General features: G+C 28.3%; 2 protein-coding genes across 3 annotated transcripts in view; one reads left to right on the top strand and one right to left on the bottom strand.

Annotated features, from left to right (window-relative positions):
• Window positions 1-8,752, bottom strand: part of LOC111683222 (hydroxysteroid dehydrogenase-like protein 1) — a 9,323-nt gene extending 571 nt beyond the window's left edge. Inside the window, exons 1-5 of one of the 2 annotated variants that reach the window (XM_046956246.1) lie at window positions 8,610-8,752; window positions 6,197-6,375; window positions 441-563; window positions 252-362; window positions 1-188 (exon numbers count right to left, since the gene is read on the bottom strand). The exon at window positions 1-188 is cut by the window's left edge and continues 261 nt beyond it. In XM_046956246.1, coding sequence (XP_046812202.1) covers window positions 1-188; window positions 252-362; window positions 441-563; window positions 6,197-6,374 — 600 coding nt within the window. In that variant the 5' untranslated portion in view covers window position 6,375; window positions 8,610-8,752. Of the gene's footprint in view, window positions 189-251; window positions 363-440; window positions 564-6,196; window positions 6,874-8,609 lie in introns of those variants that run through there. The other variant, XM_023445278.2, reaches the window with a different exon arrangement.
• A 1,898-nt stretch (window positions 8,753-10,650) lies between these two features.
• LOC111683227 (very-long-chain 3-oxoacyl-CoA reductase-like) lies at window positions 10,651-15,040 on the top strand. Its single transcript, XM_046946948.1, has 9 exons — window positions 10,651-11,166; window positions 11,234-11,356; window positions 12,132-12,242; window positions 12,313-12,513; window positions 13,545-13,709; window positions 13,777-13,899; window positions 14,174-14,284; window positions 14,355-14,806; window positions 14,868-15,040. Exons 1-9 carry the CDS (start codon window positions 11,010-11,012, stop codon window positions 14,982-14,984), a joined length of 1,560 nt encoding a protein of 519 aa, XP_046802904.1. The 5' UTR covers window positions 10,651-11,009; the 3' UTR covers window positions 14,985-15,040.
• The last annotated feature ends 12,460 nt before the right edge of the window (window positions 15,041-27,500 follow it).

The following is a 27,500-nucleotide window of genomic DNA, read 5'->3' as shown; positions in this document are numbered from 1 at the left end:
AGGTTGTAATTCACTGCCTGATGATAAATTAACAATGGCTCCTTTACCTTGTTTCTTCATTTGAGGTATTAACATGCGTGTCATCATAGTGACTGCACCAACATTAATATTAATTAAATCCCATAATACATCTTCGGGAATTTTCTCCAATTCATCGGGATAATCATACATTTTACCAACATTGTTGACTAAAAGATAAAATATGAAATTTCATTTCAAATTATGAAATACCAAATTTTCATACAACTCACCTAATATACCCACTGGTATACCCGCCAATTCGTTTTCTATATGCTGGTAAATCTCTCTGCCCTTTGAAAAGTCGGCTGCAATCCATTTTGTTTTAACTTTATACTCGGCTTCTGTAATTAGATAAAAAAAATAAATACATTTAATTTTGTGGTTTTATTTGGCTCTAATCTCTTTGTTGTTTTACATACCAATTTCATTTGATACTGCAATTAATTTTTCTTTAGTACGTGAAACGAGCACAACATTAACTCCTTGTTTAGCCAACTCTTTAGCATATTCTTTGCCAATGCCATCGGTGGCTCCGGTAATAACTGTTAAGAAGAAAAACAAAATAAACAGTAAAAGAAAAAGTAACAACAATTTTTACCACAAACATCATCATTGTCATCAGCATCATTAAACACATTAAATTTAAATACCACACAACTTTATGGTAAAAAAAACCGTAGTAATTAACGCTTTTATGTTAATTAGTTAAATAAATGTATAAAAAGTACGTTATTTGTAAGATTAACTGAAAATAGCAACAACATTTGAAATTGTATGCAATATTATTGTAATTGCATAATATACAAATGTGAGTGAGTGATTTGTTGTGTAAATAAACCGAAGTGATTTGTTGTTGTTAGTTTGAAGTGAATAAATATAATTAAATGCGTTGAGGATGGGTCTTGGGCCCATATTTTTATGATCTTAACAAACTTCTTAACATGATAGGAATTTTAATAACTGTTGTTTCGAATGCAATCTTGGTGATCATTTCAATTTGCTCTAAGTTGCTCTTTAAGTGTGATTGTATTGAATCTGTTTTTTAAAATTCTATCTGCTATTCTGAAAATGTACAAATTCTTCCTAAACATAATTTCGACAAAGTTTCAGATCTTTAACTTTCGCAAAGTACCAATATCTATTCAATTTAGTAGAAATTTCAGAGGATATCAGCACGCTGTGAATGCTTTAACATTTTTGAAAATCAGTAGAAATCTTTGTTCAGTCTAGGAAGGTTTTCGTAAAGCTGATATTTGAATCGTTTTGTTGCACACTCAACAAGTTTATTTGATGATGATGAAAGACCATATTTTGTTGTAATTGCAATTCCGGGGAAAAGATACGCTTCCAGTCTCTTTTCCCCGGGATTGCAATCACATATATAGTCTTTCGGGACTATATACTGATGATGGTCAAATGTATCCTCTGTCTTTGCTTGTAATGATTTGACATGAGGTTCAACTAGAGAACTACAGAATCTGGTACCACATGAAGCGGAAGCTCGCAGGGCAGTGTTATAGACTTCGTCTTATCCCGGTTATTGGATAGGCTTTCACGTAGTGCATGTGATTTAAACACAAATTCGCGGTATGAGATATCGGTTAAATGACTGATGTAAGGTAAAGTCTAAAATTCGGGATAAGTTCGATGCTATAAGAGTTGGTGTTAAGTGTGTATGATGAATGTAACGATATACGAATCTTGACCGTTCGTATACTTAGAGTGAATGTGTCAGATTTTGTTTTCTATGGGTGTGTCGAAGAATGAGAAGTGTTCTATTAATTTTCTATCCTTGTCCAGGTATGTACAGGGTTACTCGGTTCTGTCAAATAAGAACAAAGTTCTGATCTACAGAATACGATTCTAGGTGATTTTCTCACATCAGCTGATGTAAGGTAAAGTCTATAATTGGGGATAAGTTCGGTACTATTGGCAATGAGTTCGTGATAATTGTATAGATATAAGATGATTGTACGTATATACAGATCTTATCCGTATATTAAGAGTGGGCGTGCCAGATGTTTTTCTCTATGTGTGTATCGAATGAGTGAGAAATGTACGAGTGATATTATTGAATTTTCTTGCCTAGGGTTTACTCAATTCTCTGCGAATAACAACTAAGTCCTCAGCTTTTCTGATGATGTTTCGGTTTACCGAATACGTTTCTAGATGCTGTTACTGACTCAACAGAGATCATCCCATCTGCAGAAATGATGGTTTTGACTATCTAAAGTTAAGAAATTGTCAGAGTTTAGATATCGAATAACAATAAAGTCCTCGGCTTATTTGATGGTGTTTCGGTTTACCGAATACATTTCTAGAGACTGTTTCTGACTCAACAGAGGCCATCTCATCTGCAGAAGTGATGGTTTTTGCATCTTGAAAGTTAAGCCACAAAGCAGCAATGATCAAAGATTAGACTTGACTAAAGTGCTGGTAAATGTACAAAAATTGTCATCGGCATGTAATTTACACAAAGGGGCGGTGGTTAGTCATCTGATCAGTTTGAAAAGTATCACAGTAAAGTAATGCCAACACATTAGGTGTTCACTTGAAACACTTTGACATCTTGTTGTTCAAGAGAGATTTCGTAAACTTTCGGCTCTGTATTGAAAAGCAAATTATACTGAAAGTTCCAAATGCATAATGTCAACAGAAATTCGAAATTTTCATGAAATTTTTAATTACGTTTTTATGCAACTATGTAGGTTTGGAATCAATTTTACCAATACATTCTCAGAGTGTGGTACCGAATGACAACTCCTTTATGTACCAACTGAAAAGCCCCAATATCTTTATATTCTTTGATCGAAACTATCAAATATCACTACAAATTTGAAGTTTTATTAAAAATTTTTTAATTTTTAATGAAATTTTAAAAATTTCCCTACAAATTTCCCAGAAATCCAAAATTTCACTAGATACCTTTTTTTAAATACGAAATTTCATAAAATTTTCTTTTATATCGAAACTAAAAATTTTAATAAAAAATAGCTTTTTTATTGGTGCTCAACTTTCAGCGTGAATTTTGGAAGACCTTTTAATTTTTTTTGAAATTTTGTTTAATATGTATTAGATTGATGTATGCGTATCATTTAATTTATAATAATATTATGCAAAATTAAAAAAATATATAAATAAACAATTTAAAACAAAAATAGAAATCTATGAAAAAAAATTTAATGACATATTTTTGTACTTCTTACGGAAGGCAACTGTAACGAACTTTTGGAAACATTAAACTTAATAGAAATAATATTACAACTGTTTAGTTAAATTTGTTACACATTAAATTATAATTAACATAAAAAATACGTTGTTTTTTACTCGCTTTATTAACATCTTGAACTTGAATTTTTTTTCTCTTCCTTTTTTTTTATAAAATCGCACAATTTGATATTTAATTACTACTACGAATAGTAATAAAACCTTAACATTTTGAATGAAACAATTACACACAATTTAAGTGCGTAAATTTTAAGAAAAAAATATTTTTTTTAAACAATACAAGGTCATTAACTTGGCAGCTGCAATATTAACTAAATATAGTTAATAATAAAACTTTAATCTATTATAATAAAAATAAAATCCAATAATAATAAAAAAAATCTAAAATAAAACAAAATTAAGAAAATAAAAAACAAAACAAAGAAATGAAGAAAAAACGTTAGTAACGCTTTAACATAAACATGCAGCTTAAAACAAGAGAAGCGTAAAAAGCCGGTTAATACTGTTTGGTCGCTTAAAAGTTTTGATTTTTTGTTTAAACTAATTAATGTTGTTGTTGTTTTTTTATTTCTACCAATAGTTGAATGACTGTAACAGTTTTAGTAATATATCTATCGTTCACTTTCATCTTAAAAGTTTTATAGAAAATTTTTAAAGTTTTTAAAATTTATTCAAGCACCATTTCACGATTAAATAATATATATAAAACTCAATATCGTTTGATTTTTACAAAAATAAAATATTTACTTCTCTGTTGATAGAAATTAAACAGGCAGACTTATAGAGTAAACCTTGTAAACTCAGATTTAGTAGTTTACTACTCGCTTACAACACTTTTCATTTCCTAAAAAATAAAATTTAACAAATATTGTTTAAACAAGTATTTTGTTTATTAAATTACTTTGCAAATATTTATTAAAAAGTTAACAAATATTATTTGTTTATGTAAAATAAACTGCAAAAATACATAAACAATTTTGATTGCAATACTTCAAGATTTTTTAAAATTTATTGTAAAATTGTCTTTTTTTTCATTTAAAAAAAATTATCTAAACAAATATTCAAATTATACCAAATTGTAACCAGCTAACGCTTAAAGGCCTAATCAATTTTTTGTTGTTGTTTTCAATTAAGTAGTTTGATAATGAATTTGTTATGTTGAACTTGACCTTTATTTTGATTTTATCAAAAACAACTTACTAAATATGGGTTAAATTGACATTATTGCTTTGATCATATAAAAAAAAACAGTATTTGGTCCATCTCTATAGTCTTAACATTATTAGGAAGAATTTAAATATAAATAAATTTCTGATTAAATTTCTAATTCTAGTAAAACTTCAAATTTTTTTTTAGTGAAAATGTCAATTTTGAGAAAATAAATTTCTTGTGAAATTTTGACTTTTTAGTGAAATTTTGTAATTTTTAGTGAAATTTGAAATTTTTAGTGAAAATTTGAATTTTTAGTGAAATTTCGAATATTTAGTGAAATTTTGAATTTGTAGTGAAATTTTCAATTTCTAGTGAAATTTTGAATTTGTAGTAAAATTTTGTATTCCTAGTGAAATTTTGAATTTTTAGTTACATTTTTAATTTTTCGTAATATTTGAAATTTTTAGTGAAAGTTGGAATTTCTAGTGAAATTTTGAATTTCTAATGGAATTCTGAATTTCTAATGGAATTTTGAATTTCCAGCGAAAATTTTGAATTTTTAGTAAAATTTCGAATTGTTGGTGTATTTTTTCGAATATTTGAATTCATGTGAAATGTTGAACTTATTGTAATATTTTGATTTTATAGCAAAATTTCGAATTTAAAAAATAATGTATTGTAAAATTTTGAATTTCTAGTGAAATTATGATTTCTAATGAAATTTGGAATTTCAAGTAAAATTTTGTTTTTTTTTTGAAATTTCAAAATTTAAAATTTCTAGTAAGAATTGGAATTACTAGTTAAATTTAGAATTTTCATTAAATTGAAGAATTTGTATTAAATTTGAAATATCTATCTACCTAGTAGATAGATATATACATAGATAGATAGATAGATAGATAGATAGATTGATAGATAGATAGATAGATAGATAGATAGATAGATAGATAGATAGATAGATAGTTAGATAGATAGATATATATAGACAGATAGATAGATAGATAGATAGATAGATAGATAGATAGATAGATAGATAGATAGATAGATAGATAGATAGATAGATAGATAGATAGATAGATAGGTAGATAGATAGCTAGATAGATAGATAGATAGATAGATAGATAGATAGATAGATAGATAGATAGAATAAATTTTTCTTATAATAATACCGATAAATTCAAGCGAGTTATTGAAAAGTTTTAAGAGTCATTTGGAACACCACACGATAGGTGATCAATTTCGCTATTCGTAGTCAAATTTCTATAATTTTAGAACAATATTTTTAATTTCATATTTTTATGATAGAAATCAATGTTCAGTTTGTACTCGGTATTCAATATTATTTTAAATTAATTTAGAGGAACAGGCTCATGTTCCTCTAAATGCGAACTAACATTTCGAATTTAGAGAAACCGGCCCTATGACTCAATACTTTGGGCATTAGTATATATAGCTAAATATCGAGACTGACGAATGTTCATAGTAAGCCAATATCTATATGTACTTAGTTAATTTATTCCAAATTATGCATGTACTTCCTATTTACACAAAAAAGTTTTGTTGATGATTTTATAGAACAAAGTTCTTAATTTCATTCTTAATTTGTCACTGACTGATTTATTTATATTTAAATTGAACTTAAATTTCTTTCAAAAATATTCTTTAAAATATATACATACAGGTGGTTAAATTTTAATTGTTTTAATTAACATAGTACTTTAAAATATTTGAAATTTCACTATTCAAGGTTTTCATGTATGTTCTTTCTTTTTTTTATAATTTTCATTAATCTCACCTGCCCATTTTCCATATTTATCCAGTAAATTTTGTGGCAAATGAGGTTGAAAATACGGTTCCAATACAGATTTTATTATGCTTATTAACGATTTAAAATTATCGAATAAGAAAAGAGCCACTGCCGCTAATCCAATAAAATAAATGCCCAATGAAAATAATTGACAAATGCACGCCATGCTGAAGAGGTATGAAATCAATGGTAATTCCTGAGTTTCTAACATGTTTGTTTTAGGTTTTTTTTTTTTTAATGATTTGCAAAATAATATTTGTGTTATATGTATTTAATGGGTCTTATCACAGTTTTAATAATATAGCTTTTTTGTTATCAATAAAAATTTAGCTTTTACTATAATTTCTTATCTTTTATGAACACTACTTTATTATGTTTAATACTGTTGCAATTAAATTTGTTGTAATTTTTATTAAATCTAAACAATTTATTTTATTTTATTTAAATAACATTTAGTTTTTCGAACCGTTCGCCAGCTTGATTAAACACGCACTGACGACTGATCTTTTATTTAGTTATTTTGTATTTTACATGTTTAAGTTTACTTCAAGCCGTGGTTTTTTTTCACAAACGAATCTGTTTTTTAGCTTTTAAATTAAGTTTTATTTTATTTATGTTTTCAATTTTTGTTTAAGCAACATTTACTTTACTTTGCTATGTTGCTACGTTGTGTTCAGACAATTTATCTTTAACATATACCGAGACTTGACTGCTGGTTGCAGAAGTGGTAATATTTATTTTTGGTAGTTTTGAACAGCGAAAACAAACAGCAGCTTTTAAAAACAAAATTACAATTTTAAAGTGTTTGAACAAACCAACTGTCCTTTTGTGGAATGTGTGCCAAACCGAAAAAAAACTTTAACTACAGACAGTGAATAGTATTGTTTTAAAAATATCGGTTAAGGGGGACGTATAGGTTACGCTTCATACATTAACAATATCACACAACTAGGAAGCATTTTTGTATTGCATGTTTTGAGTCTAGTTTAAACTTTTAAACGTTTTTAGTTATTTTGTAATTTTTAAATGTTATTAAAATTACATTAAACACTTTTTTTTTACATGGATTTAAACCAAGAATATCTCGAAATTTTTCTAAATTGAAATTAGTTAAAATGCAAAGGTTCTCTATCTCTGTTTTAAGTAAGGCTAGGGTGAAAGACCGATAGTCAATACCAAATAAAGTGAATGAACACTGAATAGGGTTCTATAAATCGACTTTCGAATAATCGAACAATCGAAGTCGAAGTCGACTATTTTGTTCCAAAAAAGTCGATAACTCGACTATCGTCTGTGAAAAAAGTCGAAAAGTCGACTTTGTGAATAAAAGTCGAAAAAAAGCCGAAAATTCTGAAAGTCGAAAAAAGTCGATAAGTCGAAAAAGTCGAATAAAGTCGAAAAAGTCGAATAAAGTCGGAAAAAGTCGAAAAATCGAAAATTGTAGAAACAAGTCAAAAATTTTAAAAATGTGTAAAAAAAAGCAAAAAACTCTAAAATAGTCGGAAAAACTCGAAAAAAGTCAAACAATAGTCGGGAAAAAGTAGAAAGAAGTCGAAAATAGTCAAAAAGTCGAAAAAAGTCGAAAAGTAGACTATTTATAAAATACTTATAGTCGAAAAGTCTAAAAGTCGACTTTTATTTAAATGAAGAAAGTCGAATAGTTGAAAAATCGACTTTTCATAAAATGCAAAAAGTCGAAAAGTCGACTTTTCGTTTCAACTGTAGAACCCTAACACTGAGAACTTGTTTAAAATTTAAGCTCTTCTTTATGTACAATTTTAGCTCTTCATTATACACGTTTGAAAAATTACACGGATGTAAACCAAGAATATCTCGAAATTTTTCTAAATTAAAATTAGTTAAAATGCTAAAGTTCTCTCTCTCTCTCTTTTAAGTAAGGATAGGGACAAAGGTATAACGATAGTCAATACCAAATAAAGTGAATGAACACTGAATATTTGTGTAAAATTTAAGCTTTTCAGCGTTTTCATCAGTTTTTAATAAACAGACGAACAAAGGGTCTAACATTGATGGATCATTTCAGAATCTAATAGGAAAATGCCCCGCAAACGTTCGAACTGGATTCGCGGCTGGTCTACGACTAATCCTTGTGATGGATCTTTTGTATGTATATAACAATACTATAATCAAACAATACTGCAAAACAACCCCATCCAATATAGCGCACCTAAAGCCGGCAACAAACAAAAACTTAAAAATTTAACCTTAATATCTTAAAAAACTAAATAAAAATTACAAAAATATTTTATAAAAAACATATGATGATGACCCATCAAATAATACACAAAAAACAAACACTAATGATAAATGAATGAATAAGAAGAAAAAAACAAATATTATTACAAATCATTATTGTAAATTACACGATAAAAAAAATTACAGTTAAAAATTGTAGTAAATCTTTTAAGTTATTTCTTCAAAAGCTGAATAGCAAAAATATTCACAACAAAAGAACTGCACAAAAAACAGCTGACACAGTTAAGATAAATTATTGGATGTTTTTTCTTTTCGCTATTTTGGTTTATTATTCACGGCATTTTATGGAACAAACATTTTGTTTTGTTAATTGTGGTATTGATTTTTCACTAGTTTTAAAAAATTTGCACTTAAAAATTAGTTTTTATTTAATTAATGTAAATTAACTGTCTATAAATTTGTTTTTTTATATATTTTTTTTAATAATTACTTTATTTTGCTTTCTTTTGTTGTGGTTAGTTTTGTCCTTATCACTAAATGAAAGAAGAAATTTCAAAACATGAGTGAACATACAACAGATGTAGAGGAATACATGGATGCGAAACTCTGATTGTAAAATTTGTTGTCAAAAGTCTTAGTGCTAAAAACGCATTAGGAAAATATATAACTTGAAAAGAAACTAAAACTTTTTATTTCGAAAATTTTGTTTCGCCTCTATGTGTCTCCCTCTATTGAGAAAGCATGCAGACGCACATATGTTTGTATGTCCAAGCTTTTATAAATTACTGTTTAGCTAAGACAAAAACTTTTACCAAAAGCTTTTTTTAAAATAATCGTGTTGAAAGTGTGCTCCAAAATTAACGCATGATGTGACTAATTAACCAACTAACTAATTGACTAACTAACTAACTAAGTAACTATCTAACTAACTAACTGTCTAACTAACTAGCTATCTATCTATCTATCTATCTATCTATCTATCTATCTATCTATCTATCTATCTATCTATCTATCTATATATCTATATATCTATCTATCTATCTATCTATCTATCTATCTATCTATCTATCTATCTATCTATCTATCTATCTATCTATCTATCTATCTATCTATCTATCTATCTATCTATCTATCTATCTATCTATCTATCTATCTATCTATCTATCTATCTATCTATCTATCTATCTATCTATCTATCTATCTATCTATCTATCTATCTATCTATCTATCTATCTATCTATATAACTATCTATCTATCTATCTATCTATCTATCTATCTATCTATCTATCTATCTATCTATCTATCTATCTATCTATCTATCTATCTATCTATCTATCTATCTATCTATCTATCTATCTATCTATCTATCTATCTATCTATCTATCTATCTATCTATCTATCTCTATCTATCTATCTATCTATCTATCTATCTATCTATCTATCTATCTATCTATCTATCTATCTATCTATCTATCTATCTATCTATCTATCTATCTATCTATATAACTATCTATCTATCTATCTATCTATCTATCTATCTATCTATCTATCTATCTATCTATCTATCTATCTATCTATCTATCTATCTATCTATCTATCTATCTATCTATCTATCTATCTATCTATCTATCTATCTATCTATATATCTATCTAACTTACTATCTGAGATAAATATAATTTATCATTTTTTAGAAAACTAAAAATGTTCTATTGTTTATCCAATTGCAATCTTTCCAATCGATTAGCGACTTGGGTTTCCGTAATCTGATTAGATTAAAGTTTAACACCAGTAAGTTTTAGACGTGAATAAACAACATTTATGTTTTTAAGCACCTTCAATTGACATGCACTTTTTAAAAAACTTAACTTGCTGAAATGAGCTAAACTTTTTTCGATATAAAATTATTTAAATCACTCTATTGAGGGTTATATGTATCTTAATTGCACTAATAAATTTATTATTAATTAAACAATTAAATAATAAATATGAATGCATTTAAAAAACACAACAAACTTTAAGCTGGCAGTTGGCCACTAGATCAATTAACACAAATATGGATTTTATAGTAACAATTAATTCAATAAATTTTTGCGATACTTCTTTCAGTACAACACTTGACACAATTTATTTTCAATTTGCAAATAATTTTGGGATAAATATTATTTATATATAGCCCCACAAAAGACAACAAAAATTCCATTTAATATTTATATTTACAAATATTGTATATTGTATTTTAAAACTTGTTTAGATGTTTTTAATAAACAAAATAATCATTACATACAAAATTACAAGTTCCCACAAAATTTTTGTCAATTCAACACAAAATAAATACATTTAAATACACAGGCCTTTAGAGGTTTGCAAATGAGTTTAATCAATTAATTTATATTCTAATTGCAAATGCAAAAAAAAAAAAAATAACAATTGTCAATGAACTAAGAAATCAAAAAGGCAAATACAGTAACAAATCCCCCAATAAAATGTTTTCAAAATTAACATTTGCAAACAAAATTTTCAGTAGTATTTGGAATGTCACAAAGAAAAGTTACGAAAATATTTATTGTTGAAAATAAAAGAAAATGTTTGAAGGATATTTATTAAGTGTTGGAATCTATGCTTTATTTTGCTATTTGTACGATAACTTGAAAGCGCCACTGTATCTATTGTATTATACGTGGAAGCAACGTCATATACAACAAGAAATTTATTTAAAGGAAAAATATGGCATATGGGCGGGTAAGTGTTTTGAATTCTTTTGGAATGTGTCTCGTAAAAAGGTGTAATTATTCTTTAATGTTTTAAGCTGTAACTGGTTCCACCGATGGCATTGGTAAAGCCTATGCTAGAGAATTGGCTCGCCTGGGATTTAATATTGTTTTAATATCAAGAAATGAATCGAAATTAAAAGCAGTAGCTGAAGAGATTGGTAAATGAAGAAATAGCTATCTATCTATCTATCTATCTATCTATCTATCTATCTATCTATCTATCTATCTATCTATCTATCTATCTATCTATCTATCTATCTATCTATCTATCTATCTATCTATCTATCTATCTATCTATCTATCTATCTATCTATCTATCTATCTATCTATCTATCTATCTATCTATCTATCTATCTATCTATCTATCTATCTATCTATCTATCTATCTATCTATCTATCTATCTATCTATCTATCTATCTATCTATCTATCTATCAATCTATCTATCTATCTATCTATCTATCTATCTATCTGTCTATCTATCTATCTATCTATCTATCTATCTATCTATCTATCTATCTATCTATCTATCTATCTATCTATCTATCTATCTATCTATCTATCTATCTATCTATCTATCTATCTATCTATCTATCTATCTATCTATCTATCTATCTATCTATCTATCTATCTATCTATCTATCTATCTATCTATCTATCTATCTATCTATCTATCTATCTGTCTATCTATCTATCTATCTATCTATCTATCTATCTATCTATCTATCTATCTATCTATCTATCTATCTATCTATCTATCTATCTATCTATCTATCTATCTATCTATCTATCTATCTATCTATATATCTATCTATCTATCTATCTATCTATCTATCTATCTATCTATCTATCTATCTATCTATCTATCTATCTATCTATCTATCTATCTATCTATCTATCTATCTATCTATCTATCTATCTATACTTTTGAAAGAAAACCAATACGGGGTGCAAATTTGCACCGTGCAATGTGATTTTGCCAAAGGCGCAGAAGTATACAACAATCTCTTCAAGAAACTTGCAGAAAATCCTATAGGAATTCTAAGTACGTTTTAATTGACTTCACTATATATACCTAGACTATATCAAGCTATTAACTTCCTTTTATATTTCAGTTAATAATGTGGGCATTGGCCATAGTCCTCCTGGTCCCATAGGCACATTCTCCCCCGAACATATGTGGGAGGTAATAAATGTTAATATAGGAGCTGCCACTCAGCTATCAAGACATTTTATAAATAAGTGGCGTAAAGAAAAAGTGAAAGGTCTTATAGTCAATATATCTTCCGGCATAGAGCTACAACCCTGTCCCTATGGTTCTATCTATCTATCTATCTATCTATCTATCTATCTATCTATCTATCTATCTATCTATCTATCTATCTATCTATCTATCTATCTATCTATCTATCTATATATCTATCTAACTTACTATCTGAGATAAATATAATTTATCATTTTTTAGAAAACTAAAAATGTTCTATTGTTTATCCAATTGCAATCTTTCCAATCGATTAGCGACTTGGGTTTCCGTAATCTGATTAGATTAAAGTTTAACACCAGTAAGTTTTAGACGTGAATAAACAACATTTATGTTTTTAAGCACCTTCAATTGACATGCACTTTTTAAAAAACTTAACTTGCTGAAATGAGCTAAACTTTTTTCGATATAAAATTATTTAAATCACTCTATTGAGGGTTATATGTATCTTAATTGCACTAATAAATTTATTATTAATTAAACAATTAAATAATAAATATGAATGCATTTAAAAAACACAACAAACTTTAAGCTGGCAGTTGGCCACTAGATCAATTAACACAAATATGGATTTTATAGTAACAATTAATTCAATAAATTTTTGCGATACTTCTTTCAGTACAACACTTGACACAATTTATTTTCAATTTGCAAATAATTTTGGGATAAATATTATTTATATATAGCCCCACAAAAGACAACAAAAATTCCATTTAATATTTATATTTACAAATATTGTATATTGTATTTTAAAACTTGTTTAGATGTTTTTAATAAACAAAATAATCATTACATACAAAATTACAAGTTCCCACAAAATTTTTGTCAATTCAACACAAAATAAATACATTTAAATACACAGGCCTTTAGAGGTTTGCAAATGAGTTTAATCAATTAATTTATATTCTAATTGCAAATGCAAAAAAAAAAAAATAACAATTGTCAATGAACTAAGAAATCAAAAAGGCAAATACAGTAACAAATCCCCCAATAAAATGTTTTCAAAATTAACATTTGCAAACAAAATTTTCAGTAGTATTTGGAATGTCACAAAGAAAAGTTACGAAAATATTTATTGTTGAAAATAAAAGAAAATGTTTGAAGGATATTTATTAAGTGTTGGAATCTATGCTTTATTTTGCTATTTGTACGATAACTTGAAAGCGCCACTGTATCTATTGTATTATACGTGGAAGCAACGTCATATACAACAAGAAATTTATTTAAAGGAAAAATATGGCATATGGGCGGGTAAGTGTTTTGAATTCTTTTGGAATGTGTCTCGTAAAAAGGTGTAATTATTCTTTAATGTTTTAAGCTGTAACTGGTTCCACCGATGGCATTGGTAAAGCCTATGCTAGAGAATTGGCTCGCCTGGGATTTAATATTGTTTTAATATCAAGAAATGAATCGAAATTAAAAGCAGTAGCTGAAGAGATTGGTAAATGAAGAAATAGCTATCTATCTATCTATCTATCTATCTATCTATCTATCTATCTATCTATCTATCTATCTATCTATCTATCTATCTATCTATCTATCTATCTATCTATCTATCTATCTATCTATCTATCTATCTATCTATCTATCTATCTATCTATCTATCTATCTATCTATCTATCTATCTATCTATCTATCTATCTATCTATCTATCTATCTATCTATCTATCTATCTATCTATCTATCTATCTATCTATCTATCTAACTTTTGAAAGAAAACCAATACGGGGTGCAAATTTGCACCGTGCAATGTGATTTTGCCAAAGGCGCAGAAGTATACAACAATCTCTTCAAGAAACTTGCAGAAAATCCTATAGGAATTCTAAGTACGTTTTAATTGACTTCACTATATATACCTAGACTATATCAAGCTATTAACTTCCTTTTATATTTCAGTTAATAATGTGGGCATTGGCCATAGTCCTCCTGGTCCCATAGGCACATTCTCCCCCGAACATATGTGGGAGGTAATAAATGTTAATATAGGAGCTGCCACTCAGCTATCAAGACATTTTATAAATAAGTGGCGTAAAGAAAAAGTGAAAGGTCTTATAGTCAATATATCTTCCGGCATAGAGCTACAACCCTGTCCCTATGGTTCTGTATATGGAGGCAGTAAGGCGTACATGCAAAGTTTTACTAAGGCTTTGCAAGAAGAAACCAAAAATTTGGACATAACCATACAATTGTGTTCACCAAATTTTGTGGTAACCAAAATTAATAGTTATTCGAAGAAAGTAATGCTTGGCAATCTCTTTATACCACAACCTGAAGAATATGCCCGATGGGCAGTTAGTACATTGGGAAAAGTTGATGAAACTACGGGTTATTTTTGGCATGGAATACAGGTTGGTTATATAAATGTGAATTATGTATATATATCTATTAACGATTTTTCATCGATTGCAGAATGCTATTTGGAAGATTTTACCATATCGGTTAAGAACAGCACTGTTTGTGATTATTGGCAAAAAACTTATTGATAATCTGGCTGAAAAGGACAAAAACAAGAAAAAACATAACTAATTTAAGAAATACAAATAAAAGAAAAATTATTACTTTTCATCATATTTTGATATTAAGATTTTAAAGTGTTTAAGTTATTTAAATATTCATTAACATCACCAAAATTTATTAAATATTGCAAGTGAAAATCATAAATAAGTTAGAAATCCCTACTAGAAGGAAAAAAATCAAATACCTTAACGTACTCCATATTAAACAGCATCTCATTCTGAAAAATTTTGCTTTAAAACAAGGAAAATTCTAACATATTATACAAAAATGGCAAAAATATGGCGTAATGCTGTGAAATGAACTTAAATGACTCTTAACTTAAACACACTCAACTGCACTTTACCAAAAATACAAATATGTTAAAAATTTAAGGATAAGAGGCAAGAAGATAACCTAAAAGCCATTTGTTTAGTTAGATTTTGTGTGTGTAATTTTGAAAAGACTAAAAATTATATCAAAGACCGCATTTATTCAAATGTCAAATAAATTCTTATACAATTTTTTTGTTCTTGTTATCAAAAAAGAGGAAAAAACCAAAAAAAAAAAAATAGTATAGATAGTAATTAAGTTAAATGTATGAGCGAAGAAAATAAAAACCACATAGTTTTCAATTTTTGTTAAAAGCCATAAACTATAATATAAAAAAAACAAACACACAACGTACTTAACTATGAAAAATGCACAATGGGTTAAAGTAAGACTACTTAATTATACTGCTAAATTCTGTCAGTATTTCAAAGTGTATTTTTGAAATATATAAAATTTCCAGAAGTTCCCCAAAGTAGAAAAATCAAATCGAGATAGAGCAATAATCGTTAATATTGCCGATTTTCATGCAAAAACCTTAAAACCGACTTTTGGTATAATTGTACTAGTGGCGCTTGATCTATCGAGAATCCTCGACACAGTCAGTCTGGTCACATTCTTCGAGGATCGTGAATAGTCTGAGTAGTGTGAATCGTTCATTGGGTCATAGAAACAAACGCTAATATTCTTGCAGAGTTTAACAAGTTGTACCCTAAGGCGCAGTTCTATAATCGAACGTCCACCTCTCTTGAATGAGGTAGGTTCTAGTTCAGTTCTAGTTCTCGTTCAGCTATAGTTCTAGTTCAGTTCAGCTATAGTTCTAGTTCAGTTCTAGTTAAGTTCTATAGTTCAGTTCTAGTTCAGATCTAGTTGAGTTCTAGTTCAGTTTAAGTTCAGTTTTAGTTCAGTTCTAGTTCAGTTCTAGTTCAGTTCTAGTTCACTTCTAATTCAGTTCTAGTTAAGTTCTAGTTCAGTTCTAGTTCAGTTCTAGTTCAGTTCTAGTTCAGTTCTAGTTCAGTTCTAGTTCAGTTCTAGTTCAGTTCTAGTTCAGTTCTAGTTCAGTTCTAGTTCAGTTTTAGTTCAGTTCTAGTTCAGTTCTAGTTCAGTTCTAGTTCAGTTCTAGTTCAGTTCTAGTTCAGTTCTAGTTCAGTTCTAGTTCCAGTTCAGTTCTAATATCTATCACCATTACTACTATAAGGCCATAGTGAAAAAAATAGATTTCAAAATTTGTGGTAAACCATATGAAATGTTGTTTTGGCGTTTAAACTGCAAAGCTTACTGGAAAATTAATTATTCATTTTTAAAAAATTTTTGTAAAAATATATTTTGTAGTATAGTTTTAGACTGTTTTAAAATTAAAACTTTTATTAATCCATTTTAATTGCTTTTTAAGCATATCATCAGGCGAAAGATTAAAATGCTGCAGAAACCCAAATATATTACCCATACGCCACATACAAACACATACCAAGAGTAAGTAGAAATATTTTGGGAGTTAAGAAAAATATATTTAATATAAAAACTTTAAGAAAATGTCGTTTACTTTGAATTATGTTTTATTTTAAGGCAAAATAAAATTCATTTGCTTTGTATTTACCCTCTTTTTTTTCAAATAAATACTATATTTATTTGGTGCTTTTATGTTAAAATTGCAAATTTTTGTTTTGTCTTTTGTTTTTTTTTTAATGTTTATTGTCTTCATATACACATTTGTTAGTTATAAAAGCATAAAATGTTTATTTTCTGATGTTTTCTCCCAATATTTCTATTTATATTTGAAGTACCATTTTCCGTTTGGTTTTAAAAATGAAATAGTTGTAGGAAATATAAAAATGACACATGGTTATGCATACAAATTGTTTTTGGAATATCCTTCCTTCATGTATGTTTCTGTGTTAAAATTGTTATTGTGGCTTTATTGAGCAAAAAATCCATAGAGTTTGAGTTTTAAGTGAAACAATTTTCAAATATGAACATGACTTCTTGTTCTTGCGGATATTTGTTTCCTGTTGTTTTTTTGGCGCTATTTTTTGGTGCCAAACGTTAAGTACAATAAAATTTGCAAGGATTTTATATTTAGTTGGTTTGTTAAAAGCCTATTTACTGCATTAGGGCGGATTGTAATATTAGCGTTGTCAGATTTTTTTTCAACTCGTTATTTTATTTATTTTTGCTTTACAGTGAAACGGCTTACAGAAACATTAAATGAACACATAAACCGTTATAGTTTAGACATATTGCTCCACTGTTAGATTAAAGTGACGTGATGTAAACAATAATCATACTGAAGAATCCTTAAATAACATAAAGTAGTCAACCAGCAACATCAAGCGAAAGCTGTTTAAACGTCTAAGGGGTTTGCTTTTAACTACCTCGAGCTGCGTTCCCTTTAAAGATGTTACATTCGCCCTTTCGTTGCCGACTACTCTCGAGTGGCTTGGTACCCATATGATGAATGAATGTCGAAAGATTTAACGTGAGCACGGCCTTATCTCACGGTGTTCTTGAATGGTCCGGTATATGTACAAACACTTTGTTGAAGTACTCGAGCTATCTAATCTCTTGCTATAGAAGCCCCGTTGCGGAATGACAGGCAGCATAGGATCAAATCCCCAATGCGAACCCCGACAAGGAAAAAGCAATCACTGGTCTAAAGTCAATAGGGCTGATGACTCACACCATCAGGTGAAATCAATCTTCCGGCAATGCGGAAATGTCCTCCCTTATGATGTCATCAAAAACATCAAAATGCAATCTCCATCATCTAATGACCCATTCCAGCGCATTGCCTCTTAACCTCTTTAAGACCGCGCAACCACACTACTGAGATGGCCCTGTTGTTTTGGCAACAGCACCTAGAGACATATTTGGTAGTCCGAAATACCCCACAATATATATCAGGATCCCTCTTTTATGAACCGATCAATGTAACAAAGGAAATAGGAATTTCTAAAGTCAAAATAATTCCAATAATTTCCACGACAAATAGTCACGCAGCATGTATCAATCACTAAATCAGTACAAATATCTAATATATGGAGACTTTCCCGATGTTTTACCAATTTTAGCATCAGTTCCATTCCCATGATCATAAAGATCGCTCTACGGGATGACAGGCAACCATTGAATACTGACCAGCATATACCAGCGTCCCACTACGCGACCGGTAATAGATACCGATATGATGTAAACCTTACCTATGAGAGAATATTCAGTTAAAGCTTTCTTACAATCCAATATGGATTTACTTCTATCACCTGATATCGCCCTAATTGCCCTCTGTTAATATATTAAGGACTGTGTGTGCCATATTTATTCTAATCCAATTAACACATTCCGTTATTGCTTGGACTTGCGTTATGATTAGGTAAACGGTGGTACAGTTCTGTTTCTGGGTCTTCAATACAAAACTGCAAGACCCACTTTATCCCCCAACTTAAAGCCATCCGTGTCACAACGAATTCCTGCTAGTATTTGCTTAAGTTTTCCCCTTGACTAAGACATTCTATCTGGGATCAGCGTTTTAGAATTTCCCACATATTCGATTTTAAATCAGCGGTATTGGTCCCTTGGACATATGAACCTCAGGCACATTTAATCCCCCGACTTAGAGCCATCCGTGTAACAACGGATTATTGCTGGTATTTACTTTAGCTTTCTGCTTAAATAAGACATTTTATCTACGATCTAGCGATATTGGTCCATAAATAACGGAGATGTGAGCAAAATTCCGAGACAACCTCTAAAAATTGTATAAAAAATTGCGATCTTTTCAGACAGAAATTGCAAACAAACAAAAAACGTAAAGAACTAAATATTGTAATTGTACTTGCTTATTTATAAAAACAATATGCTGCGATTGGCAACACATTCAAAAGGTACTTTTTGAATTTTCTATAATATTGAACCTAGAAACATGAAATTAAGTATATGGGGCCTAGAGTGAGTAATTAGGGTAGAAGGGGGACCATAGCCACTTTTTTTGAGGAGGCCTCAAATTAAAACCACAATTTAATTCATAATTTTTTTCTTGGTTCGGATACTTAGATATGTTGGCTTTAGTTTTATTCCTTTCAATCTTTCCAAAGTCATCCTCATGTACATATTTTTTTTAACTTTTTCGCACTGACCAAAAACGGCAATACCGCTTCATTCGTGGGGTAAATGCGCCAAGGGGATGGGGCAGATTTGTCATTAGTAAAATAAAAGAAAAAATTACAAAAATAAAAACTTATTTTACTGTTTTATACTTTAATTCATTATAACCAGATATTTATTCTTTATTTCAAAAACTTAACAAAAATATTAAAACAAATTATTACTGATTTTTTCTATATTTTTAACCAAATTTTGTTATACATCACAAGCATTACATATATTTGGCGAATGTACCCCACGGGCAGTTATGGGGTTTAGTTTAAATTTTTTTCGGGCTTCAAATTATATTATAGACAATATTATTATGTCTTATTGTTCACTATTATTGACGTTCTAATACCGACCAATATATTTTTTCTATCACAAAAACTAAAAAAGTTAACACAAAAAGTTCATACAGTGAAATATTTTCACAGCCCTTTGAAAAACAATTAATCATAATAATGAATGAAATAATTTTTAACCTAAAAGCATGAAGTTAAGCATGTTGGGCCCGGAGTAAGTCTTAACCTATAAAAGGGGATTTTTTTGGTACTTTTTGAATTTTCTATAGTTTGAACCTAGAAACATAAAAACATAGAAACATAAACATAGGGCCCGGAGTAAATGATAAAAGTGGATTTTTTGGTACTTTTTCATTTTTCAAAAGGTACGTAAAAATCCATTATATATATACAAAATATGAGTGATCACAAATTAAAGCTTTTTCGGCCATTCTCGTCTGCTCGATTTTAAATTTTGGTGTAATTAAAAAATACTTGGTGTAATTAAAAACTTTTTAATTTATATTTAATTTTCATATCAATTCGCAAACTTGAGTCGTGAACAAAAAACAAAAGTTCATAAAACTTTGGCAATAAAATATAACATCATAGTAATCATATTTAAATGGCTAACATATTTTTTTCCTAGTTTTCCCCAAAAACCCAAACCTTTCGTTCGCTTTACATACACATATAGAGAGTTGGAAGAAAAATAAGGATATTATTTGTAGCAAATGTTACAAAAGCCACCTGTTAAACTTGCAATTTGATACAAACAAATGACTTTAGCCATTCAACCAACCTTCAGGCAATAAAACCATAAAAATTGACTTAGTATTGTATGGTTGTAATGTTTTGTATTGTGTTATTTTGGCATTAAACTACAACTGCAATGTCTAAATGGTAGTGAAGAGCGAAAAAAAAACTGAACTGTAATTGTAACAAAATATCAAGGTTTAAAAATCATAAAAAGCCATTTAGTCGAGTTTAATAGTCAAATCTCAAAACTAATAAAAGTCAATATAAAAAAAAATATATGTAGAAAAATAACTTACAACCTGTTTAGTTCTTGTGGAAGCAGTAATGGTTATATTAAGGATGGGATGATTTAAAGTAAATGGAAGTAGTAAAAATTTAACAATTTTAAATACCTGCTGACTTGGATAACACTATCACTTACTTTTTGGAGGAAATATCATTAGTTGGTCAGCTTGAGAAAAACTCTGATGTACAAATAATAATACAACTCATGACTTTTTGCCACAAATATGTCGTCTCCATTGTCCACTTTAAACCAATTTCGTTATTATAACTTATGGTATTTAAAGCTGTTGACGCAATTGAATTAGTTTTAACCACAAACGTTTATTAAGATTTAAGAGAAGCTCTTAAAAATTTTATGCATTTTATGTCTTCAATTATTTTAAAAAATGCTAGCAAAAAAACCCCTTTATTTAATAGAATAAAATCTCGGCCATATGTAGTTAATAAAAAAATGTTTATAAAATAAAATAAATAAATAAAAATGCCGCTTTTACTGCAATTGTTTTATGTGATGCATACAAATTTGTTATAAAACTTATAGAAACTGTGAACAAAACAACGGCGTGGTTTTAGGTTCTGTTCAACAACAGACTAACAAACACATGATGATGATGAGGACGACTGCAACAACGACAACAATGACTTTCCATGGTTAAAAAAAAACAGAGCGCAATAGCAACAAAAACAACAACTATTAACAGCAATAGTTTCAAATGAGTGACAACATTTCAAATACATTTGGTCATTAGCTAAAAGATAAGAAGAGACTACTATATTTGCGATGAGTACAAATGAATTGTTTAAATTACATGAATTTAAAAGAATCTATTCTTTATTAGCTGATTTGAAAATATGGAAAGACAATTAAGAATAAGATCATTCATGTGTTCCAGTCTCAATGCAGCACGTTTAGTCAGAAGTCTAGTAGTTTTTAGACTTAAAAGCGTCCAATTATGATTACCCATGTTTTTTCAAGAAAATTGATTTTAATAACTAATATCGCTCATATTTTTCATGATAACTTCTGTAAGAAGTGAGATCATCTATGATCACTCATATTTTTTATAAGAATCAATCACTCATATGTTTCATGAAAAATTTGTTTTCATATTCAACGATCATCTACGATCACTCATATTTTTCATTATGATATCTCTCATATTTTTCAAATTGATTTTTAAATCCAACGATCTTCTATAAACTCTTATATTTTTCCTGAAATAGTATATTAAGATCATCTTTTATATTTTTCATTATGAATTTTAATCGAGAAACTAACGATCATCATTGGTCACTCATATTTTTAATAAAAAAAAATATTTTATATCCAACGATCATCTATTATCACTTGTATTTTTTGACTTCTAATCTAGAAACTAACGAAAATTGATTTATATTTCCAACGATCAATTACGATCACTGAAATTTTTCATAAAAATTAATTTTATTAACCAAAATCGTAAATTTTCTGTAGATCGCAAAAAAAATTTTTACAATTGAAAGAAAATAATAATGAATGATCACTCATGGTATCTATCAAAAATAGACTTTGTTATTTAAAAGCTAAATGTGGTTGTAGTAGGGTTCTATAAATCGACTTTCGAATAATCGAACAATCAACCAAAAAGTCGAAAAGTCGAAGTCGACTATTTTGTTCCAAAAAAGTCAATAACTTGACTATCGTCTGTGAAAAAAGTCGAAAAGTCGACTTTGTTAATAAAAGTCGAAAAGTCTGAAAGTCGATAAGTCGAAAAAAGTAGAAGAAAGTCGAAAAAAGTCGAAAAGTCGTAAAAAGTCGATAAAAGTCGGAAAAAGTCAAAAAATAGTCGGAAAAAAGTCGAAAATAGTCAAAAAGTCGAAAAAAACGAAAAGTCGGAATAAGTCGAAAAAGTCGAAAAGTCGACAATTTATAAAATACTTATAGTCGAAAAGTCTAAAAGTCTACTTTTAATTAAATGAAAAAAGTCGAAAAGTCGAAAAATCGACTTTTCATAAAATGCAAAAAAGTCGACTTTTAACTAAATGAAAAATGTCGTAAAGTAGTCTTTTCGTTTCAACTATAGAACTCTAGGTTGTAGTCCATAAATAACACATCAATAATTTGCGATCACTGTAACAGTGATCATAAAATCATAAATCGGAAATCATGTCAAAAATCTTAATTTATCTGTAGATTCTTAAATAACGCTCCAATTGTGAATTAAACAATAATCTATGATCAATTTATCAGATCAGATTTATAGTTTCGCATTAATAATCATAAATTAATACACTCTTTTCCACTTCATTACAAAAGCACAAACAGTTGCAGTTGTATTTTACTACAACTGCCACAATTATTATGCAAAATAAGTATTTTGCGTAAATTTTGAAGAAAATAAAAAAGAAACAACTTTAAGTAGAAAAACTACATATATACATATAAACATATGTACATACGAACGTGTAGTCATTGTTAGTTGCAAATTAAATCAGGTTATGAAAACTATTATTGTGAAAGTTGTAGTTTAGACAACATTTGATTTCTACTATTTAAAGAAAAGAAACGAAAAAAGCCAACAACAGCAGCAACTACAAAAAATAGTTGAGTGGGGAAAATTAAACAACGTGATTTGTTTTATTAATTTTTTAAACTGATGTAGATCCTGTTTAAAAGATTAATAGGATTTGTTGTTGTTGTAATTCTTAAACAAAAAATACTTATTATACAATAAAGATAAGTTTTATATTAAAGTATTGTTCTTTAAGTTCTTTTAAGTTAAAAATTTAAATATTTTTTTCAAATCTTTTGTAGAAGAAAATTTTTTTCAACAAAAACTATTGCTTAAATCTTTATATTTGCATAAAAACATATGTTAAAATAACCAGAAAAAAAGACACACAAAAACTAGACAATATAATCCACTTGACAAAATATTCAACAAAACAAAATATTTAGTTAAGATAACAGAGTTAGTACAACAACTTACCATATTGAAAACCTAAATGAATTGACAAATAAACAAGAGGACAATTTGCATACAAATTTGTTGTGCAAATGGACTATGGTAAATCCTTAACAAATAGTAAAGGTAAAATTAAGGAAATAAAAACAGCTAAAGTACTCATACTGTCACTTTAAATATTCCTAATAGATAAATGAAGTTTAGCAGTTAACAGTTATACTCCTAGGATTGTATATATCTTAACCATTCTGTCGATCTACATAATTCAAAAAAATCTATTAAAATGGTCTATATTATCAAACAGCAAACTAAACATAAATATTTAAAAGAAAAGTTATAATTTTAAAAAATGTGATTATCAGTTGATCGTAATTAATCGATCGTATAGAACTTAACCATTCTGTCGATCTTCTATTCAGAAGACTCCATTTAAAACGGACGAAAATCCCATTAAACTGCGATCTTAAAGATCACATCATAAAAAGTGAAGATCAGTTGATCGCATTTAAATTTTACGATTAAAATAAACGTAGGTTATCACCATTTGCTCAGTTGGAGTGATCATAATTTGTCCCTTTATTCGATTGGGCGTTATATAAGGATCTTCTGCCGTTCTTACGACTTTTTACAGAAAATTCAATAATTATAGACGATCACAATTTTCACAATTAGATCGATATTTATTAATCTACAACTGGCATAAAAATAAGTTTTGATTGAAAATATAATTGATCATTGATTATAATAGCAAGTTAGTCAATTACGCATTTACACATGGATTATTACTGATAAAAATGAATTCTTGGTGGAAAGTATGATCACCGATCATTTAAGGATATACGGCCGATTTTCGTTTTTTAACATAAAAAATTGTTTTTCCTAAAAAATTTTAGTGATCGCACATCATTTTTTCGGGCAATTTGGAAATAAGCCGTTTACACAAACCGACAAATTTTTAACTCAGAGATCAAGGCCGCGTTGAATCAGAATCTGACTTCAGATTGGCTATTGATATGTCATAAAAGCACTAAGACAACTCTATTTGTAATGTTGTATGTCATCAAAAAGTTCATTTTGTTACTTTAAATTAAAGGCTTAACATTTTACATGTTTTCTATCTTTTTCGAAATTTTTATGTGCTTAATATAGCAATAAATTAATAAAAACTGTAACTTTTCGTACATTTTGCCATTTTTCACATTTTTCATTATTAAAATACTTTTTTATTTGTTTAAAAATGTGATGTAGTTGCTGAGATATTATCCGCTGAAGGTGACGAACATACAGACATCGTTAAGTCGAATCTGAAAGTGATTGGAACATCTTCAGATAGGTGTGGATCCAATATTTTTGTTCATTATAAACAATAATAACAAAGTTAATACAATTACAATAAAAATAAACCGAAAATCATGAGGGTAAAGATATCTCGGAGAATAAAGAAAATTTGTCAGATGTTAAGCCTGTATTTTATAGTTGACAGAACGGACTATCAGATGCTATCAGAAGATTTTATAAACAAATTAGTCTTGGTACTGTTATAACTTTTCAAAAAAGGACCAAAAATGGCGTTTTTACAAATTTAAAGGCACGATATCTCAAATCCTAGATATGATAGAGAAACAAGAATTGATTTAGAATTGAAATAGTAGTAAAATTTATTGATCTATAGGAGATTTATAACTGAACAAAAACTGATCTTAAATTAATCTAGAACTTATCTGAAAGTGATATAGAAACGAAATAGAACTGAAAAAAATAGAAATATTATTGTATAAACAAATTAAGATATTATAAAAAATCACAGATTTTAGCAATTTTCTTAATCGGATTGTTATGTAAGGACTTACATCCGATTTAGAGTTTTTGATAAAAAATGCTGTTTTTAATTGAAACTTTTACTGTTCACAGATTTTATCTCAATAGGAGTATTATTAAAGGATCTTCTGCCGATTAAGCCGATCACAGAAAATCGGCGTTTGGATCTACAGCCAATTGTAGGTTTTTGTCATTAATAACGGAAGGGTAATATGAATGATCACAGATTTTAGATATTTTCTCAATTGGATATAAAAATAGATTTTAAAAGCAAAACTCCATTGATCGCAGATTATTTGCAATTGGAGAGTAATTTATGGATCTACAGCAATTGATTTAGAATTGGTAAATGGAAAATACGAATGATCACAGATTTTAACTATTATCTTATTTGGAACGTTTTTGAATGATTTACAGCCAAATTTAGACTTTTCATTCAAATACATACGAGTGATCACAGATTTTTAATATTTTCTCATTTAGAGGAATTTTTAGTCAATTTTAGATTTTCCAAGTTTTAATGTAAAATAAAACATTTCGACTAACAAGTTTATATTACCTAAAATTTCAAGCATAACTAACTAATAAAGTTCTGTTTAATTTACTTAAAATTCTACCTTATCGATGTCTCTTGAAGTGAAATCCTCCATTTAGCAGATAATTACAGACAGTTTAGCTAATCCTTTCAACATAATGAGCCAACAGAAACATTAAAAGGGTGTTAACACAACCAGGAACCTTTTCTTCTTCTACAAAATTTAACATTTTTTTCTCTCTCTCTAGACTATCTCAACTCCCACTATAAGTTGAATTAAAATCGAAAAAAAAACTAAGATTTTTTTCTGCTTCTGCTGGTTGGAGTGTTAGAATTTGCACAAACATCTCTATTATCGAAAAGTTAACAGGTCATTAAGTTTGGCAAACTACAAATATGTGTGAATAAAACCAAAAATATTTCTCACCCACACAAAAAAATTACACTTTTTCTAAAGGATTTAAATTAGGAGCTATTGAAAAAACTAAAGCAAAAAGTTATTAAATTTAAGTAAAAATATTTATTAAGTACTTTAATACTGTAACTAATATTTTTAGAATATTTTAGGAATAAATGTTTTTGTCTAAAAATATCTTATATTTTAACCATCCCGGCTAAATGACAGTTATAAAAAAATATGGTTGCATACATTTTGTGTTGGCATTTTGTTTTTATGAAGTATAAGTAAAATAAAAGATATTGAATCTTTTATCGTAAAACATCCTTTGCTGAACATGACTTTTTTTTGGGGGGAAAATAACCGGCACAAGTATAAACGTTTAAATATTTTTACATGGTTGAATGCAATCAACGAAACAGCATTTGTGAATATTGTAAAAACAGTTGTATATTTGGCTAAATATTTCTAAGGATGTGAATTTTGCTGCTATTTTAAACTAAAGTAAATGACATTCATATTATTTGGCTACATTTGTTTTTGACGACGTGTGGGCATTTCTATTTTTTCGCTCGCATTATTTCGAGGACCTTTGGCGTCTGTCTACAAGTTCAAATTGTTTTTTTTCTCCCTCTAAATAGTTAGATACTTGAACTTTGAGTGTGTAGCTTTAATATGAATGTTTTTGCAAATATCTTTTGAATTTGAATTTATTTCTTTTGCTGGAATTTGATTTTTATTTGTGTATTATTATTTTGGAAAATGGCAAAAACTATATAAATTAAGTTATAAAATGCACATGTTCGAGATAAAGTTGCACAGAATCAAAAATTTGCAAACAGTTTCGTAAGAAATACCTGTGTGCAAGTTTTAGTCAAAGGATACCGACCAACAAAACGATTGAGATTGAGCTAGAATCTGGCCTCAGAAAAGAACATCCGCTAGACTAGGCTATAGACTAGACTATAGACTAGACTATAGACTAGACTATAGACTAGACTATAGACTAGACTATAGACTATACTATAGACTAGACTATAGACTACACTATAGACTAGA

Source organism: Lucilia cuprina, chromosome 2 (assembly GCF_022045245.1).
Source record: "Lucilia cuprina isolate Lc7/37 chromosome 2, ASM2204524v1, whole genome shotgun sequence".
Classification (NCBI taxonomy): Eukaryota; Metazoa; Arthropoda; class Insecta; order Diptera; family Calliphoridae; genus Lucilia; species Lucilia cuprina.
Note: the sequence above shows the minus strand (reverse complement) of the source record. Positions and strands in the feature narration are given on the sequence as shown.